The 20,445-nt window shown below is 44.8% G+C and overlaps 2 protein-coding genes across 13 annotated transcripts in view; one reads left to right on the forward strand and one right to left on the reverse strand.

Annotated features, from left to right (window-relative positions):
- Positions 1 to 383: 383 nt before the first annotated feature.
- On the forward strand, positions 384 to 7,877 carry LOC128346764 (uncharacterized). 2 transcript variants are annotated; one of them, XM_053300406.1, is made up of 2 exons: positions 384 to 457; positions 6,891 to 7,877. In XM_053300406.1, exon 2 carries the CDS (start codon positions 6,899 to 6,901, stop codon positions 7,772 to 7,774), a length of 876 nt encoding a protein of 291 aa, XP_053156381.1. In that variant the 5' UTR covers positions 384 to 457; positions 6,891 to 6,898; the 3' UTR covers positions 7,775 to 7,877. The 2 variants fall into 2 exon arrangements, with proteins under 2 accessions (XP_053156381.1, XP_053156380.1); XM_053300405.1 differs by lacking the exon at positions 384 to 457 and adding an exon at positions 1,356 to 1,710.
- Positions 7,878 to 9,209: 1,332 nt separating this feature from the next.
- The window catches only part of LLGL2 (LLGL scribble cell polarity complex component 2), a 99,917-nt gene continuing 88,681 nt past the window's right edge, over positions 9,210 to 20,445 (reverse strand). For 9 of the 11 annotated variants that reach the window (XM_053292996.1, XM_053292995.1, XM_053292997.1 and 6 more), the window contains 5 exons: positions 17,753 to 17,793; positions 16,544 to 16,591; positions 13,570 to 13,612; positions 12,364 to 12,425; positions 9,210 to 9,931 (listed from right to left, as the gene is read on the reverse strand). In XM_053292996.1, the coding sequence (XP_053148971.1) occupies positions 9,924 to 9,931; positions 12,364 to 12,425; positions 13,570 to 13,612; positions 16,544 to 16,591; positions 17,753 to 17,793 (202 nt within the window). In that variant the 3' untranslated portion in view covers positions 9,210 to 9,923. The remainder of the gene's footprint in view (positions 9,932 to 12,363; positions 12,426 to 13,569; positions 13,613 to 16,543; positions 16,592 to 17,752; positions 17,794 to 20,445) is intronic. The other 2 variants (XM_053293002.1, XM_053293003.1) reach the window with 2 other exon arrangements.

The raw sequence follows: 20,445 nt of genomic DNA on the forward strand, positions 1-20,445 counted from the left end.
ATGCCCTTCTTATGATGCAAATCGGAATCCTGAAGTTTTTCGCCCCAGATAAAGCGGGGCTAGGGGCACGCGACCAACTTCTCCAGGCCATGCCCGCGTTGCGCTGCGCTCCCTGAATAACATTGGCGTGATAGGGGGTCAATAAAAAAGTCATGACCCCAAAACGCCACGATTAGGATTATTAACACAAGGCCTAAGTGCTTCAGAAGGAGCAACGGTGCTACCACTCGTTGCCTGCGCCCTGCTGGGTGGTGCCGGTTTTGCTTGCGCTTCTCCTGGCGAAACCATTTTGCCAACATCCTCTTACACCTGGGGGAGGGGTCCGGGTGCGTGGGGTGGGGAGGGGTCGGGGTGTGTGTGTGTGTTGGGTGTGTGTGACATTCCTCCAATCTCTTCCCAGCCAGGTGGATGTAGTTCTCGCCATCATCGTTCCACCAAGGCGTCTGAGGAGCAAAAGGTTAGTTCGCTATTTTATGGTCGCCTTTAATTACTTAATTAAAAGGAGAGAGAAAATGAGGAAAGGGCTTTCCCTCCTCCCATGCCCCAGCGCGTTTAAAACGCAGTCACCTGGAGCAAGTTAACACTTCTAGAATACAGAGACCGCTCTCTCCCTAGTTTTTCGTCAGTTTTATTTGCAACCTTTTTATGTGTGGCCCAACAGTGTATTTTCGAAATCCAGACATTGAAACGTAAAGGCAACTGGAAGAGCAAAGGAAAAGAGGACTAGTTCTTAACAAGCCGTGGGTCCTGGACGCCGCCCGCCACCTTGGCCATTTTTATTCGCGTTGTTGCACTTGCAATTAGCACAGCCGGGTCCTGTCGTCTTCTTCTGTGTATTAGAAGTGGCGTTGTTGCCCGATGTGCTTTGGGTTCAAATATTATCCTGCTACGATTCAGTGTATAGTAAGCCCGGCATTGTACCTAGAAGGGGCAGTGCCCTTGGTCACAAGTTTCTCATCCGGATTAGAGGGGCAGATTGGAGCTGGTGTGGGAGGCAATCAGCACAGGGGAATGGAGCAGGAGAGCGAGGTACGGCAAGTGGCTACTTCTTCCCTCGGCTAAAATGGGATTTGTCCGAGGAAAGGGGGATGGAGCAGAGAAGGCTATGCATACCTTTTTATGCCTTATTCCAGCTACTAAAGTTCTAGGCTGCAATCCAAACATGACTTCCAAGGAGCAAGGCCCTTCGAGCCTCGTGGAACTTCTGTGCAAACATTTATGTATTTATCGACCGCCTATCCCGCTTTTCCACATTGATCAACAAAATAGCGGTGTTGTACAGTCTACAAGCGCGCTGTAGGGTCGCACAGCTAACGCGTGGTATTTAACCCTGATAAGCTTCTGCTTCTAACACGGGAGATGCCCGAATTGGTCAGACCCATAGAAGCCCCCACAGCTGGTATGTCTCCTCCCCACTCGAGTGCGGACCCCTTTGACTAAGCAAGCAGGCCGTACCAGAGTAGTGGAATCAGGGTCTTGCTTCCAGGGTCTTTGAGGCCAACCCCAATAGATGTTACTGTATCTTGTTTGGAAGACTCTCTCCTCCGGCAGTTACTCTGGGCGATGGGAGAGCTGCTCAGGCAGGTAGTAGCGCCTGGCCCGAGTTGCTTTCAGCGAAGGGAAGATTTAAAGCGCTTCTGTGCCTAGCTCCCCTCTCACAAAGGCCTTCGGAGAAGAGGCCTGAATCGACCAACTCCTAGATGGTATTTGGTGTGTAACAGATTTAAAAGAATGTCTCTCTGAATAAGGTTTGCGCGTAAACGTGAATGAATGAATAATTTAAAATTTGTCAGCAATGCGTTCGTTTAAAAGTCAACATAACTCTTTGCTGTTATAAAATAGCCGCTTGCCGCAAGCAAGCGGAGGCCATGAGTGGTAGAATGGAGCCGATTTAAAATGAGTTAAACCAGCAATTAATAAACCAATATGGTTTCATCAATTGGCCGATTAAGTCAAGGGATCGCGCGTACCCTCCCAGCCCCCGCCCCCCCCCCTCCATTCAATTGGAGGTCAGAAAAAAGCTGTCTGCTGATACGGGCCGGTTCTCTCCCGCTACCCTCCGTAATGTTTCTCCACCAATTGTCGTCGTCGTCGTCCTTCCCCCACCTCCCAAAGGGGTTCGACCGTCAAAGGAACTTGTTGGGGGTCGAGCGGAGAAGGCAGGATCGTAGGCGCCCTCTAGGTTCACTCCTCCTGCTCCTCAAACAAGTTTTGTAGTTTAGGGGCTAGAAGTACATTTTGAGTGAATGAACAGGGTTTGATTGCTTATGATAATAATCCCTACCAGAATTATTAGCCAAGACACACTACCCTGTTTATTCATGCAAAATGAACCGATCAACCAGTTTTTAGGCTCTTGGCCTATAGACTATTGAAAAGTACTTCGCTAGGAGCTTGGGCCAGTGGTCCCTCTTTTTCATCTCTGTGCACAATGAGTTTGTTCTGGGTGGCAGTATCAAGGCAGTGTGTGCGCATGTGTATGCAGAGTAGGCTTTCCCGATTCAGCCTGAGTGGAATCTAAAATTAACAGAGCAGACATAAAAAAAACTTGTCAGCATGCACACATGTTCACACCTTAGAGGGAACATGGGCTTGGGCCAGTCATCTTCTCTCAGGTGGCAGCCTTAACCCAGCTCACAAAGTTCCTCTGAGAATTAAATACCTCCTGAGCTCACTAGCTGAAAAACAGGATACAAATGTGATAGGTGGATAAATTTTGTTTTTTTAAAGAACTTTTACAGACGGTCAGGGCTACTGGTCTGTATTTCAGCAGCAACACTGCAGGATATTTGTTTCTAGGTGTTTAACATCCCTGTGGCCCTCCTATTTGTGTTGTTTTATGTATACTGAATGGAGTTTGAGAGAAAGTGGCTTTCCCGACCTACTCAGTGTGCAGTGTGGTGAAAGTAGGATTTGAATCCTACTTTATCTGCCCTTGTTGAGCGCAGACCCCAAATCCAACAGAATCCGCTATTTCATGCACAGACAGCCCTTTGGGCTTGCTAAAATGAGTATGTTAAATGTAGATGACGATTTTCTCTCCCCTTAATTTCAGCTGTTGAGTTGCCATATCTTAACACATAATTACAAGTAAAGCTTTGAAAATAGCACTCTTAAACCATACTAAGTACACTAATGTATTTTAATAGGAAAAACCCAACAAACTAGTATGGCTATTGGGAAAGCATGAGAGATGTATACAGAAAAGTGTCATTTTTGGCTTACTAGACATATGCTAGATCACACTTAAATCACTTTAGGGCATTGTAAAATGTTCCAGAAAACCTTTATAACTGCTTAATATTAGCTTCAATATTACCTCCTTGACTTTCCACAGACAATTCTACCTAAGCTCCAGAACATTTCTGCCACACAGGGATGCTTTCTAAAACGTACCAAAGTGCAACAATTTGCAAGCCAAATACAAGCTGAATTTACCAGTCTCTACCTGTGTGGCAAAAAAGATGCATGTTAACTTTTTTTCCTCCCTTCTGCATGTACAAGATCACGATCTCATACAACCTGGAAATGCCTCAGACTATTTCTCAACTGTGCATATGCATCCTGTATTTCTGTAACATTCTGGATGAGGAGCAAAAGGAAACAAGCTGTTAAGAGCTGCTGGATTTCCACATAGTACTCAGCTGCTAGATCCAGAATCTGTGCCAGAAGATAAATTAGCAACCCCACCCTAAAAAAAGGCAAGAATATTAATATTAAACAAAGAGGAAGCTAGGCTTGCAATAGTGTTTGGAGGCAGGTGGTAGAATCTGGAAAGATTTCAAAAATTAGCCGGCATCCTGCTTAGTTGAGGGCACAATATTAGTAAATTTGAATAGTGCACTGATTAATTCAGTTAAATCTTCAGTTACCATATGGATTTGATTTATTCCATCCCCAAACTTTTATCTAGGGTAGGATTGTTTTACAGCTTTTAAATCTACAACTTTTAGAGACAAACACAGATATTAGTTATTTCAGCAGGGGGAAATAGCTTCACAGTTTTGCCTCAGATTTTCAATCAGCTCACAAACCAAATAAAAGTTGACTAATAATCCTCTTTTTAAAAAAACAACCCACATTCTTCCTAGCATCCACCCCGACTCCACCTGGCTCTGCACTTGTACATGCAACAGGGAAGATTTCTCCACACATATTTGCTATTTTCCATTCATCTAAGAATCTCACATTTAAACACAATTGCAGTTAAGGATTGTTCTCTCTTTCGCTCCAGTAGCTGACAAAGAAAGCCCATTTGCTAAGCAGCTTACACAGAACTAACAACATCTTAGTCCCCCCACCCACCTTTGCTTCAGTTAGGTGTCTACTAAAAAAAAAGTATCCAGTCTTCTTCCTCATAGGAAACCTGAGGGCATTTGATAAAATATTCATGTTCAGGAAAAGAAAACCGGAGCAATTAAGCAACACACGTTGGAAAGCTGCTCCCTTTAATATTTCACTGGCTCTTTGTTGCCTAATTGTCAGCTACTTTCCGAAGCCCAGAGAGTGATCGTGTTGCAGTGGAAGCAGTCTCTCTCTTCCCCCTCCACATATACCCGAGGTCAAAGGGACAGGCAGCTCAGTTGGTATGTTATTTGGGCAGTTATTTGGGAGTAAGGAGCTCATGTTGCACACCGAACAGCAGTTATGATACTAGTTGTCTATACACACCTCGATAGAAAGCACAAACTTACAGTATCCCTAGAGTGACTTGTTTGGAGGGAACTTGGGACATGCTGTTCCCAGAGTAGCCCCATCCCTAAGGGGAATTTCTTATAGTGCTCACACATGTAGTCTCCCATTCATATGCAACCAGAGCAGGCCCTGCTTGGCAAAGGACAAGTCATGCTTGATACCACAAAACCAGTTCTCCTCTAATACGTGAGACCCATTTCCCACCATGCTGAAAAAGTATGCAGTGCTGCAATTTTTCTAGCAGTGCAAGGGCCCCTTTAAAGAGAAATGAAGCCTTGTTGAGCCCCAGTGTCATCTCGGAAGGCCTGCATGGAGCAGAGCTCTAGTGCAGGGATTCTCAGCGTGTGGGTCCCCAGATGTAATTGGACTTCAACTCCCATAATCCCCAGCCAAAGGCCACTGGGGCTGGGGATTATGGGAGTTGAAGTCCAATTACATCTGGGGACCCACACGTTGAGAAACCCTGCTCTAGTGCTTGCCTTCCAAGATGGTTTCAGAGTTCCATTTCCCTTAAAGGGATCCCACTTTGACACTGGACAGAGCATAGCACTGTGGCCCTAGGGGTGTATAGAGTACTTGGCTAACGTTTAACACAGACCTAACATACAGGGAGCCACACTTTAGGTTGTTGGGAACTGCCACTGGCTCCTGAGCCTTGGCAGTGAAGAACACTGGCATTATAGGATTACAATGTTAGAATACCAATGTAACCAATTAGCAGCATGTTGGCTGCAAGGCTATTAGATCAGATCTCTTCAAAGCTGGTGATACAACATGGCCAAGGCAAACAGTGGAACTCAGACTAGAACATGAAAACCAGGAGACACCAAGCCTTTCCTCTAAGCCAGGGGTGGGCAAACATGGCCCTCTAGCTATTGAACAACTCCCATCGTTCCCTACTCACAACTTATTGTGGCTGGGGATGATGGAAGTTGTAGTTCAGCAAGGCCAAGTTTGCTCACCCTGCTAAGTATTAAGCATTGCAACCTCCACAACCTTCCATTCAAAAGAGCTTTTCTGAGGGTTGATCAAATTCTGGTTTAAGGCAATAGCTATTATAGAACACATCTTCTTGAAATGTAACATTTAGTGACCATAAGCATAAAAGCCAAGTTCTACTCACAATGCAATCTTGCGTGTTTACTCTTGACAATATTGGTCAGAAATGTACAATAGCTTGTGTATCTGTAACTGTACCTTTTTCTTTTCTGTTCCTGGTCATTGGCCATAATAAAGATAAACATATGTTTACTCAGAAGTAAATCCCACATAATTCAATGGGACTTGCTCTCTAGTGAGTGTGTTTGATTGAAACCTCAGCTTCCTAATGGAAAAATTCTAATCCTTTTTCAGGGCTGATTTATAGATTATCTAAGCCAAGGATTCCCATCCTTGGAGCCCCAGATGTTGTTGGACTACAGTTTCCACCACTCTAGCCACAATCAGCCATTGTGACTGGGGATGATGGGAGTTGTAACCCAACAACATTTGGGGACTCAAGTTATGAACCCCTGATGTAAACTATCATGGAGATGTCCATATCGATGAGAATGGATTACTCTGTCCATTACATTGCATTTAGAAGCACACAAGTACACCAGCCATTAAGCTGCACATCTGTATCTTCTATAAAGGTTGCCCCCAGGGATGTAGATTTGCAGTGTGGTGAACCCTAAATAGTAAACAACATGGGCTGTGTCAGGCGTCCCAGAAAAGCCATTGTGAATGACAACCCTGTGGTAAGCAACATTGACCTGACTATTGACCTTTGGTGATCAAAGGACAGCTATTGGCAACAGCTCTAAGTTCTGCACTCTGCACAATGAGGCAGTGTCATTGTGAACACACATCAGATACTTAAGACTTGCCAACCATAGCACTGACTGATGGCCAAGCTGTATGTAAGCAGTATACTGTGTGCCAGTGTAGCAGCAGTTACAGACATCAAAGTGCTTATGACATTGGAAAGCCTGGCCCTCTCCCCAACTGCTATGGCTGTCATGGCTTAGGCCAAGCAGCTTTCTTGAAACCTGTGAGATCTAGAATCTGCAGTTGCCTGGCAACACTGCAGCTCTTCCTACAGCTGAATTAGAGATTCAAAGAAAAAGGACAAAAGCAGCATCACCCCTTGGAAAACTGCATATTTGAAAGTTCTTAACGTTAACTTTTCTTCCATCTCACTCTTTAAATCCCAGACACCTATATGGAAACAGCAGCCATACCAAATAAGAAAGCCATGTGCCCAAGTGGCATAGATGGGCCAGACTGCAGGGAGAAATTTCATCAAGCACGGAACGAGAAGCTGCATCCCATCTTGTCTCCTCAAGGGCCACAGTATCAGCCAGCCATTAGTACTCCAATCCAGGGGGAGTGGACAAGAGATAATCCACCATCACACTTAATCCAGAGGGCTTCCATGCAGCCCAGTGAAAATGCCATTTACCTCCTGACAGTTGGGCCTGCTTCTCAGGAGCACCTGTACTCAAGCCCTGCTAATTTATTGACAACTGGGCACTGGTCCCAGCAGCTGCCTACAGCACCTAGTGAAAGAGAACTGGACTTTTTCAACAAAGAACTGGCTAGTAGCCTCCCAAATTTGGAAATGAATGCTGAAGAGGAACTGCTTCAGATCTGTGCTTCAGATCTGCTGCTGGAGTGCCCGGTGAGGAAGAGGCCAAGATTGCTACCACCAAACAGGAAGATGCATGTGGAAGTGTGGAAGAAACAGACATCACCCCCAGTGCAGGAAAGTGCAAGAAGCCCTGTCCCTCTGGAATACAGTCACCTAGTGGACACCATGCCAGTGACCAATCCTGCTGACCTTTCTACAGTGGAATCTTTCTATCGCAGAGTCACTTCCAGAGCTAGACAGGTTAACCCACCGGAAGCATGCTTATCACCTGCCTGGGGTGTGGATGTTAGAAGAACAGACAAGAAGAGGCAAAAACAGCATCAACAGCTGAGCATGAAGAGAATTGCTTCCTCACCAGATTTCAAGGAGAAAACCAAATGGTCCATGAACATCTCTGAGGATGGCAATCTCCCACCAAAGAAGAGGTATACCAAAGGCTGCCTCTAGGACACTTGCTGAGATATTCCTAGCGTGTACTAGGACTGGCCATTACCCAGTTGGTTTTTTTAAAAAAAATAAAAATGGAACACTTCCCCAGCTTTATATGTATATTGCCATCATACCTGCAGCAGTGAATGTAATATACTATTTTTGTATCTTTGAAATAAAGTCTTTTTAAAATTTTAAGCAGAGAATGGTCTATACGCATTGCTTAGCAACTTCAAAATACAGTATATTTCTTATTTCCTTCACCACCTCCCAAAACAGAAGCTTTAAAGTAGGTAAAATCCCCTCATCTCTTGCACATGCCTACTGAAATAAATGGGAGACTAGCAATTGCACAGCTCCCATTCTTCCCAGTGGAGTTTAGTGAATATTCTTGTTGCCCTAGTTTTCAGCCCCTTGACAGAGTTCAGGAAGCACATTTTACTGTCCTGAAAGAATGCAATGCAAAAGAGAAATTCCAGACACAATTCTTCTTGTATCCCAGAGATATTTCTTAGGTCTGAGATGGCCAAGTATCACATGCCAATGGTATCCATTCCCCTACAATTTCCTGCACAGAGAGGGACATCCATTTTTTCCAGAACAGAGGGCTGATGTTTTTCTGTCCACACCATTCATCAACTAGGTGATTTGCACCAGGGCAATGAAAAGGAAACATTTGTACTGCTGTACATAGCATCTTATAGAATTACATAGACAAAAATATTCAGGTCCCTCCTTATCAAGGTGCTTATAAGTCTAGTACAGGAAGTGGGGAAACCAAGAGAGGAGGCGGCAAGAGTAGGGAGGGACACAGGCAAATGCACAGAGTTAAAGGTGGGCTGCAGTTGGGAATGAAGATTCAAGCTGAGGGCCACTCAGAGGATCTGAATGGAGGTGGACCCATAAACAAATTCAGGGAGAGAGTTCCGCACATAAGACAAAAGAGAATTCTTAGCTGGAAGAATGGAGATCTTTGGGATGTCAAAAAACAAGGGTCAAAAAGAGTGGAACAAGGCCATGGAGAACTTTAAAGAGAATAGGCAGGTTCATATTCATAGAGGGTGGGACCAGAACCTCAGCTGAAGCCAAGCTTCATGCTCAAACCCAGGAGTACACATGCTCCTCTACCCATCTCTACACAGGTCCATGCTTTCTAAGTTAGGGTAAGCAGAGATTGGTGGGTTTGGACATCACAATAAATCTCGGTTTATTTTTAAGTACTTTCCTTAGTTTCATAACTTAGATTCTCCAGCTCTGTGGTTCAGATCTTGAGGTCTCTGAAGAAAGTACCCAAGAATAAGTCAAGCCAGGCCTGTGTGGGTTATTTGGGTTTGGATATTTAGATCCAAGTATTTGCACAGTCCAAGTGAAGAGGGACATTTTCCAGTAGCGGTTGCGACCATACTTTCAAGGGAGGTAAGATGAGGCAACAGAACACTTCTTGACAATAAAGGCATGTAAAAAGGTACTGGTTTATTTCAAGACAGATAATGTAGTGTCCAGACACAAATCAAAATGAGTCTGATTAGCTTTCTGATTTGAACAGCTACAAAAATAGATTCTACCCGAATCTGCCAAACCACTTAACAGTTCTTCGACAAAACCCTTGCAATTTCCACATTTTAAAAAAAGTTTACAGCAGCCACAGGGATCTAAAGTGACATATATTATTTCATTCAAGATTGTAAAAAAAACCAACCACTTCTAAAATAAGTCTCTATTAAACAAACACCCATTTTGATTTTTTTTTAAAAAAAGATGTACAAAAAAAAATCAGTTAGAGGTAACAGGATTAAAAACTCTGCACCCAAGGCAGCAATATTTATAATTTAAAACCCATCCCAGCAGAAATTTTTTTTTTTAAAGGAAAGAAATTGTGCAAACATCTGAAGAACTGCAAAAATGTATGCAGAGGTGTGGAGGGAAAACAGGCCAAGCAAACTGTTCCAGCCTCTGTGCAGGCAGAGGACTCAAGAGGGGAAGAGAACTTCCAGGTGAGGCACAGCGGAGGACAAGGAGGTGAGTGGAAAAGCAAGACTCAGCCCGGCAATTTAATCTGAGGCCATGATCAGTGGATGCCTCTCCCAAGGATGGTCGACCTATAGTCAGTAGTGTTATGGCACTCTTTCCAAACTCTAGACGACATGGTGACACTGCCCAAGCACAGTCATTCTGCTGGAGGAGGGAAATGGCATAGTTAACAACAACAACAACCCCCCTATATTCTGCGACGATATCTATAACAACAGCAACAACATTGACAATAAAATTCTGGCATCCCAGGTCCTTGGGAAGGACTCGATGTCTGGATAAAACAAACCAGTCAATAACACCTGTCTGACTGTGTAAAATAATATAATAATAATGTTTATTGGCCACCCCATAATGTTTGTTCTCTGGGAACAAATGTATGGGGAACACACACATTCAAAACAAAACAATACACAGCTAACACAATTTTTTTTAAAGCCTGGGTGAACAAAAAGGTAAACCTGACCACACTATTACTTCATTACCCACTTCTAATGTATATATAAGCCTCACTAGTGGCACAGCGGGGAAATGCTTGACTAACAAGCAGAAGGTTGCCGGTTCGAATGCCTGCTGGTATGTTCCCCAGTCTATGGGAAACACCTATATTGGGCAGCAGAGATATAGGAAGTTGCTGAAAGGCATCACCTCATACTGCACGGGAGGAGGCAATGGTAAACCCCTCCTGTATTCTACCAAAGGAAAACAGGGCTCTATGGGTGCCAGGAGTTGAAATCGATGGCACACTTTACCTTTAGAGGTCAAACATGAACTGTGGACAACATGCACAGTTTCTGCTGTGCATGTATCAATCTAGCAAAAGTGTGGGTATTTAACATCCTGAAAGAGTACAGCTGTTAATAGAACTTCCTCAGGTATCTCCTTGCCCATTCTGCATTTTTGGAGACTGTCGGCATGGGCAAGAGAACACTACATTATGGTCTTCAACATGCACAACAAGTTCTGCTAAAGCATATGGTTGGGACTGGGAAATTTGCCACGTGGATTGTTGACCGTAGGCTAAGTCTGGGCCCAACTCCTTCCAGTCTCTGCTCTTTTTAGGTTGGCTTCATTCTTTGGCAATTTGCTTTCAGAAAAAAACAAGTGCTTTTTTGGTGCAGAGCTCCAGAGAGCAAGAGCAAAGCCTGCTCTTAACTAAGCCGTGACCCCCTGAGAAGGAATTAGGTCAGCCAGAAGGCTGTTATTAGGCATGTTGGTTTATGAAGTGAACTTTAGCCCAGTCCCAAGTGTAGCTTTCTTTTAAAAGGGAGAAAAATTAAGGTTGTGGTAGAACCATGGAGATTAAATCCTCCTTTTGGTTCCCTGCTAGGACCTGTTTGTTTTGCAGAGGTTAATGGGAATGATAGAACTCAGAAAGATTTTAGGCGGCAGCCATCATCCATGTCAGGAACTGCAACAAGGCTGCATTCACCACAGCAAAGATGTCCCCCCAGCATTGAAGTCTTGATGATAGGCTGTTTTCTCTTAAGCTTCAAACAGCCATTTTCTTTCAAGGCTGAAATTGAGCCAACACTTTGCTTTCCTTTGCAACCACTTCATGCCACATATTCAAAAACCCAAGTGGCGCCAAAAAAAAAGCTCCGGATGTCAGTAGGGATGTGCATGAACTAGTTTAGAGGCCCTTTTATGGGCCGCCAAACCAGTTTGAACCCTCACTGGCTCGAAGGTTCAACAGCAGGGTGTGGGTGGATTGAGTGTACTTACTCCCCCCGCCCCCCACGTTTCCCCTGCCAGCGCGCGAGTCCTTAAGAGCTCATTGGGGCAGCAGTGTAGCTCCCTGCCGCCCCGTGCTGCCGTTTACTGGATGTACCCGGAAGCAGGAACGGTTACTGTGTGCGTTGCTCGCACGTGCACATCACACTCGCATGTGTGAGACATGTGAGACGTACACGTGCAGTCAACATTCCTAGTTCCAGGCACATCTGGTAAACGGTGGCATGGGGCAGCAGAGAGGTACACTACTGCCCCGACGGGCTCTTAAGGACTCGCACACTGGAGGGGGAAATGGGGGGGGGGATGCACCCACACCCGCCAAACCGGCCCCGCCGGTTCCGTGCACATCCCTAGATGTCAGTCACCCTCAACATGGCCAAACAGGGCTTTGTTAAGTCTTAATTTGCTTGTGTGAAGCACCACTGCAAAAGCTATGCCTTGTGACACCTTCCTCTTTGCTTACCCCACAGGGACTAGGGCTGTAGCCCACCTAGATGTGTGAGAACAAGCTGCTCTATCAACAAAGAAGCCATTTGGTCTAAAATAGATTACATCTCTTAGGATGAACCACTTCACTCGCATGGTGGCCTAGCCTACCACAATCCTATAACTTGGGAAGCCAATAGATGAAAACAAGGACAACTAACTTGTGCTTACAAGACATTTGTTTCCACAGTGTCAAGTCTGCAGACTTAACCAACATTCAGGGCAGTTATAGTGAACAACCTCCTTTTTGGAGACAAGCATCTCCTTGCCATCTCTGACTTGCTTTTAAAGTATATACTGTCAGGTCTGTTAAAACTTTAGTGTAAGTGAGTGGTTTGAGACAAGATATTTCCTACCTCCTCCATTACTTAGTCTGTGTCCTACTTGGATTCTCTTTGAATTTCTGTCACCGTAACTCCTGCAAAGACAAGAGAACTGATCACTTTAAGTCAATCAGGAACCAGCAAACAGCTCACGCTCTTTTGCTCATATTCTCCATAAGCTTGTAAACAGTTTTCCATCTTCCTTTACCCCAACAAATCTAAATGCAGTTAATGTTTTGTAACTAGTATTTCATGGAACTTTATACCAACCAGTAAGAATAAGACGATCTTCTTTCATGAAGGAAGAACTGTAGAACCAGTGCTATAAAATTAATCTGGTGCCCAGTTCACACAACCTCCTCTTCTACACCAGCCAACTTTCCATTAGTTCAGATTAGATATGCACACCACAAGTCCTAAAAATGAAGACACTTCTTAAAACTATTTAATGCCTGGACTATTCTTAGAACAGGGATAATGTGCATTTCTAACCCAAGTTGGCTGAGAAGACCTTAATTTGAATCCCACAAGTTTCTAATCCACCCCCACCACATCACAAGTTATAAAAGCATCCAAAGTTATGCTTCCAGAACTACAAGATCAATTATGTTCCATGTTGGGACAATTCTAAGAGAAGATTAGAAGACTGAGAATCTATCTATATAATATGCTAAGGTGCTACGTGACAAGCCCTGCCCACACAGTGCTTTACCAATCGGAGGTAACAGAGCAGAAGTACTGGGCAGTGGGGATTCCATATGCAGATAGGGAAGAGGAGGGGGGCGAGTGAGCGAGCGGGTGGGGGTGAGGAAGGAGGGGACGAGCAAGCAGGTGGGGCAAGCAAGTGAGTGAGCAGCGGGGAGGGGGCGAGCGTGTGAGTGAGCTGAGGGGAAGGGGCAAGTGAATGAGCAACCAGGGAGTGAGTGAGTGAGCGAGTGAGCGGCAGGGAGGGGGTGAGTGAGTGAGCGAGTGGTGGGGAGGTGGTGAAGTGAGCGGCAGGGAGGGGATTGCTGAAAGTGGATGGCTGACCCTCAGCAATAAAGCAGGGGCTGTGGTGGGGGGGCAAGGAAAGAGACAAAGTCCTAGCGCACGGATGCTCTGTGCGGGTTCAGCTAGTACAAAGAAATCCCCTGACACACTGCAGCAGTTCAACAAGGCATTTCCAGGGCTTCCCTGTGTCTCCTCTTTTCTCTCACCAACCCCAACAGAAGGAATGGAAGCCTGACTGTAGGTACTCACAGTCGTCCTCCCTCCAGAGTGCTCTGGATTTCCTTCAGAACTTCTGGAAGAAGAAGAAGATAGGCATCCGTTTCAGCATTAGTGATTAATGAACCATTTTTACTTCCACTTCCCCTCACTTTGGAATGTCTTCATATTTATAACTTCCAAAACTCATGACAGATTCTTAGCCATCTCTACATGACTGCTAAGCTTTATGGGGCTAGTTCGTAATGGAGGGTGCATCTAAGATACCAGATTTCTATCCTGAATGCGTTTAACACAATTTAAAATCAGAGTCATAACTATTGAGAGGCTAATTATATATATTTTTTGTTAATTATAATAATAGTTTTATTTCATCCTTTAATTAAAGAATTCCCAAGGTCTTTACAACATGCCAAGAGTGACCCCAAACTTGGATATATAGATTTCAACGCTGCAAAAATTTTGGTTGTTTTGCCCACCAGTGCAGCATAGCAGCTTGCAAATTTCAAGGAGAGTTTGAACAAGAAAGGAAATTGCTTATTTTATACCTCTCAATTTATTGTAGGTTTTTGAAGTTTAGCTAGTTTTCCTAATAGCCTTCCATGGTGAAGACCATTTTTACATACCACTTTGCAATGGAAAAGTTCTCAAAGCTGTTTACAAAGGAATATAATGTGAAGGGAGCACATAGGTTGCCCTTTCAAGTACACAAATGTATGAATATGACTGAATTGTATCACAGTGTCTCTACGAGTCTGTTCACACAGTTTTTACGGGGTAGCAATTGGAATAATCCTCATGCGTTAGTTCCCAGCCTGGTTATGTACACCTATGGAGGTACATACAATGCTCAACTTTGGCCTGAATGTAAGCAAACTCCTGCAAAGCAGCATTTGTGATGCCACAGTAGCAGATCTGCACAGTGGTTCACCTTAAACTAAAGGCAACACATGCAGGCTATTTCTTTAGCTATCCAATGCCTAGTTGGTCACATCACCAGACTACAGGTTTTAGTTTTAATCATTTGAGGCCACCTCTTCCTTCAAGAGCATGAACACTGCACAGGTGTCAACACAATAACCACCCCATGAATATATATAGGTTTTGATTTGCAGAGCACTTTACAATCTTCATGTTTGCTCTCCAACAATCTTTTGAGATAGGTCAGCATTGTTCCTGTTTTACAGATGCAAAATTTGAGACATACACACGTGGACAAATTTGTTGGTACCCTTACAGCTCATTTTTAAAAAAGTGTTTTATGCCTCCTGAAAAGTGATTAAATGAAAAGCAATTGTCCCATGTATACCTGCATGCCTTTGATATGTCATCGAGTAAAGCAAAAAGAGATAAAGTATTGCTTATTCTACAAAGATATTCTAAAGTGACCTGGACACATTTGTTGGTACCCCTAGAAAAGATCATAAATAACTGGATTAGAGTGACTTTTTAAATTAGCTGTTTTCTTTAATTAGTATCACACATGTCTCCGATTGTGCAATCAGTCATTCAGCCTATTGAAATGGAGAAAAAAAGTCACTCTGCTGTTTGGCATCATCCTGTGTCCCACAATGAACACGGACCAGAGAAAGCAAAGGAGAAAGTTGTTGGAGGAGATCAGAAAGAAAAGTATAGACACGTTAAAGGGAAAGGCTATAAGACCATCACCAAGCAGTTTGATGTTCCTGTGACAACAGTTGCAAATATGATTAAGTAGTTCAAGGTCCATGAGACTGTAGCCAACCTCCCTGGATGTGGCCACAAGAGGACAACCAACCCCAGAATGGGCAGAAGGATAGTGAGAATGGTAGACAAAAAGCCAAGGACAATTTCCAAAGAGATACAAGCTGAACTCCAAGGTCAAGGTCAATCAGTGTCTGATCGCACCATCCATCGCTTTTTGAGTGATAGCGGGCACAATGGAAGAAGACCCAGGAGGACTCCATTGTCGAAAGAAAAACAAAAAATCCAGACTGGAATTTGCTAAAATGCATATTGACAAGCCACAATGCTTCTGGGAGAATGTCCTTTGGACAGATGAGACAAAACTGGAGCTTTTTGGCAAGTCACATCAGCTCTATGTCCACAGACAAAAAAATGAAGCTTTCAAAGAAAAGAAGACCATACCTACTGTGAAACATGGAGGAGACTCAGTTATGTTTGGGGGGTGCCTTGAGTCTGTGCAGGGAACAATGACATCTCAAGACATTCTGGAGCAAAACATACTGCCCAGTGTCAGAAAGCTCTGTCTCAGTCACAGGTCATGGATCCTCCAACAGGATAATGACCCAAAACACACAGCTAAAAGCACCCAAGAATGGCTAAGAACAAAACATGGGACTATTCTGAAGTGGCCTTCTATGAGCCCTGATTTGAATCCTATCGAACATCTATGGAAAGAACTGAAACATGCAGTCTGGAGAAGGCACCCTTCAAACCTGACACAGCTGGAGCAGTTTGCTCAGGAAGAGTGGGCCAAACTACCTGTTGACAGGTGCAGAAGTCTCACTGAGAGCTACAGGAATTGCTTGTTTGCAGTGATTACCTCTAAAGGTTGTGCAACAAAATATTAGGTTAAGGGTCCCATCATTATTGTCCATGCTGTTTTCATTTGTGTTGTTATTTGAAATATTCTGTTGCATCAAAACTCTAAAGCAAAGTCTGATTTTTGTTAAATGCAGAACAATGAGTGCCAATTACTTTTGTCAGTTTCAAGTTATTTCAGAGACAATTGTGGGTTTGTCTTCGTGGAGGCGTACCAACACATTCGTCCACGTGTGTAAATGTGCCTGTAAGCCTCTGGCAGAGCTAAGGTTTTAAACCAATCCTTTAGTATCCACCAAACTTGGAAACTGATGCTATTTAAGCACTGTAGAGCAATGAACAGGCACCAATAGGCTCCTGTGCAAAGTAGACAAGAGTTTGTCAAATACTGGAAACACGTCAAATCAAGGCCAAGACCATCTCACCACCACTACTAAATAAAAAGAAAGTTATGACATCTCACTCTCATCATTGAGCAGGGCATGTTCCATCAGCCTCCCTGGTGTCCTGTCTGAAAGGCAAGTCACAGAACGTTAGAGGCAAGCAATTGCATTGTGCAACTGCCCCACCCCACCCACAAAACTCAGGATCTAGCAACCATTGCTCCAATGTATCCATGCCAACAGAGAAAGCATTAGGAAATCTAAGCTTAGCATGCCTGTTTCTAGAGCTTATTAGAGAGCCAAGCGTCTCATGAGGTACCTCATTACCAGTCTCTTAATCCTAGAAAAGAGCTTGATACAGTCCTATAGACGAGTCCACTTTTGAATTTTAAGCTAACATTTACAACTGTACCAAACATTCCCCACTCCACTGCTCTTGTGTAGCAGAGACTGCCACATAGAGAATGCCTCAGTATAAGTTCCTATTGTTGAAGCTAGAAAGGAAAGCTAGTAGCAGACAAGGACAACTCAAATAAAGAGACAGCTAAGCCTCCAAATGCATTTTCTTTTTTAAAAAAAGTTCCACATTTTGAAGATTCTGGAGTACATCCTACACTGATAAAAGGCATCTTTAAGCAACCCACCCTGCCAAGGATTGCTCTCAGAAAAGGCATCAAGGACAGTTCACACAATCAGAACTTGGGTCGGAGACAAGTCCTATCCAAGTTTGGGATCTGTGTGCGCTCCCATTTTCCAATAGTCTAAGTTAAAAACCATGAATGGAGGCAGGGAGCTTGATCATGTGCTAAACCCCAGCGGTGCAGGACAAACAAGCCCTACCTAGAAGCATCCCCAGCTTCGGAATGATGTAGCTGGGGAAACCGTCCTACCCAGCTGGGGCTTAGCACATGATCATGCTGCCTGCCTCTAACCTTCTTGTTTTTCACTCTAATGATTAGAAAAGAGAGCGCACGCAATTCCCAAATGTGGGTAGGATTCATCTCCTGATCATGGGAACTGCCCTACAGTTAACGTAACAGCAGTTGTGCAATGTAGCCACCCACAATGACTAGACATCTGATATAAATTCACGAAAAGGTGATTAACATTGATCTAGGTTGGCCAGCTCTGGCCCATTTCGCTGAAAGGGTCACCCTAAGTTTACATCCATTACCCTTTTCGTGAACAAGCAACATGTACAGCACACTGTGGTCATTAAGCTGGATGCTAGTGCCCTGCAGAGGAACACATCTCAGCAACTCAACTGTATTCATTCATGCATTGCTTACCATCTCCACCTGGATCACCAGAATGCCGTTCCAATTCCCTGCTGAAGAAGATAGGAGGAACCACCAATGAGATCAATGCTCACAGAAAAATTTCTGCCAAGACTACTACTAGTTGACACCCAAGTCCATACCACATTGAATTTTATTTAGGCCATTACTGAATCTGCAGCATCTGTACAGGGAATACCTAAAAACTGTTGCAGGCAACATAGAAAAAAATTTAGGTTGATTCTGATTGTGCTGCTTTGAAGGGCACATGTTACCTCTAAAAAAAACCCCGAGGGTTTTTTTGTTTTGTTTTGTTTTAAAAGCATGCACAGAACATTTTAAAACATACACCAAGTTCTTACTTGGTGGGGAGGCGAGCAGGGGGGTGGCAAGATAAGAGGGCTTGAACTCTGTCGGCTCCTCTGCCTTGCTTGGACTCTTATCAGCGGGCCCCCTTTGTTTTTGGAAGCTCCAGCTCCGACTTCCAGCCCAGACGAAGGGGGTCTTGTTCCAGCTGGCTGCCTTCCAAGACTGCCTGACACTCACCACCTGTCGCTTGGCTCAGGAGCTTCTCGTGAGAGGAGGGGCTGCTGGGTTCTTGGGAGGCATTTATACCAAGCAGGCATGCCTGAGGCGAAGCCGGCGGTCCGCCTGTAGGTGGCCGTGGCCTTTGGTGCCGGGCTTTCGGGGCAGGATTGAGGTCTGGTGGAAGGTTATATCATGGTGGGGTGGGAGGTTTGGGCTGGAATTTGCTGGTTCTCCATTTCTATTGGGCTGTGTCAGGCCTCTTTGCAGGTATATGTTTTGGGCTCCCTTGGGAGGAATGGTGCCAGTGTGTGTGTGTGTGTTCCATTGGTGGGGGATCCTGTGGCTTCCATATTGTCATGGACGGACCACGACCTGGTTAAGGTGGGTTTCACAGCCACAATCCACCCCTGCGGGGATGGTGGACCTATTAGGATGGTCCACCCGAAAAGGCTGCTGGATCCTGTAAGATTCCAAAAAGCCTTGGAGAGTTTTAATGTTGGTGCTGCCAGTGATTCTGTCGATACCCTGCTGGGAACCTGGAACAGGGAACTCACCAGGGCTGTAGACATGATTGCTCCCAAGCGTCCCTTCCGACCTGCTTCAAAAATGGCCCTTTGGTATATTGAGGAGCTGCGAGGGCTGAAGCAGGACAGGCGACTGGAAAAGGTGGTGAACTTGACTCAGATTTGACAGGACACAGCATAGAACCCATTTGAAGGATTATGCGGTGGCAGTGAGTGCAGCAAAAAAAGATTTTGGTCTGCACACATTGCGTCTGCAGGTTTGCGTTCAGCAGAGCTATCTCGGGTTATGAGCAGTTTTAATTTCTGCTCCCTCGGTCTTAAATCAGTCCCCAGAAATGTTGTTCTGCTGTGACACTTTCAATGGGTTCATTGCAGACAAAATCTCCTGTATTCGGCCCAACTTGGACTCCACTATTTCTGCAAAGTCTATGTGTGCGGGGGGGGGGGGTATGTGTCCAGCAATTCCTCTTGCAGTGTTAGATTAGATCAGTTTCAATCTGTGATTCTTGAGAATGCAGACAAGCTGCTTGGGGCGGTGTGGCCTACCACTTGTTCTCTGGACCCTTGTCTGACTTGGCTGTTTCGATCTAGCACAGCCTTGGTCAGCCTGATGGATGACCTTTACCAGGGAATCGACAGAGAGAGTGTGACTCTGCTGGTTATTTTGGATCTCTTGGCGGTGTTTGATACCATCGACCATGGTATCCTTCTGGATCACCAGGGGGAGTTGGGGATAGCGGGCACTGCTTTGCCGTGGTTCCACTCCTATCTCTTGGATGGTGGAGCTTGGTGACAGTTGCTCCTCAAAACAGAAGCTGTTATATGGAGTCTTTCAGGGCTCCGTTCCATCACTAATGCTTTTTAATATCTACATGGAACTGCTGGGTGAGGTCATCAGGAGATTTGGTGCTGGGTGTTATCAGTATGCTGATGACACCCAAATCTACTTCTTCATGTCATCCTTATCAGGAAATGGCATCCATTTCCTAAATGCCTGCCTATAGGCAGTAACGGGTTGGATGAGGGATAGCAAATTGAAACTGAATCCAAGCAAGATGGAGGTGCTCATTATAGGGGCTCAGAATTTGAGGAATGATAGATCTTCCTGTGCTGGACGGGGTTACACTTTCCCGGAAGGAACAGGCACACAGCTTGGGGGTACTCATAGACCCAGGCCTCAACCTAGTATCTCAGGTGGAGGCTATGACCAGGAGAAAGCCAAAGCTTTCTACCAGCTTCAGCTGATTCAACAGCTGCATCCATTCCTTGAAGAGGACAACCTCAAAACAGTAGCATATCAGCTGATAACCTTCAGGTTTGACTACGGCACTGTGCTCTATGTTGGGCTGCCTTTGTATGTAGTTTGGAAACATCAGTTAGTTCCAAATACGGTAGCCAGACTGGGGTCTGGGGTAACCTGGAGAGCCCATATTATGCCTGTTTTAAAACAGTTGCGCTGGCTGCCGATATGTTTCCAGGCAAAATACAAAGTGCTGGTTATTACCTTTAAAGCCCTGAACGACTTAGGTCTGGGTTACCTTAGAGAGCGCCTTCTTCTGCATGATCCCTACTACACGTTAAGGCAATCTGAGGAGGTCCGTCTCCAGTTACCATCGGTACGTCTGGTGGCAACTCAGAGGCGTGCCTTCTCTG

The sequence above is a fragment of the Hemicordylus capensis genome, chromosome 2 (assembly GCF_027244095.1).
Source record: "Hemicordylus capensis ecotype Gifberg chromosome 2, rHemCap1.1.pri, whole genome shotgun sequence".
Classification (NCBI taxonomy): Eukaryota; Metazoa; Chordata; class Lepidosauria; order Squamata; family Cordylidae; genus Hemicordylus; species Hemicordylus capensis.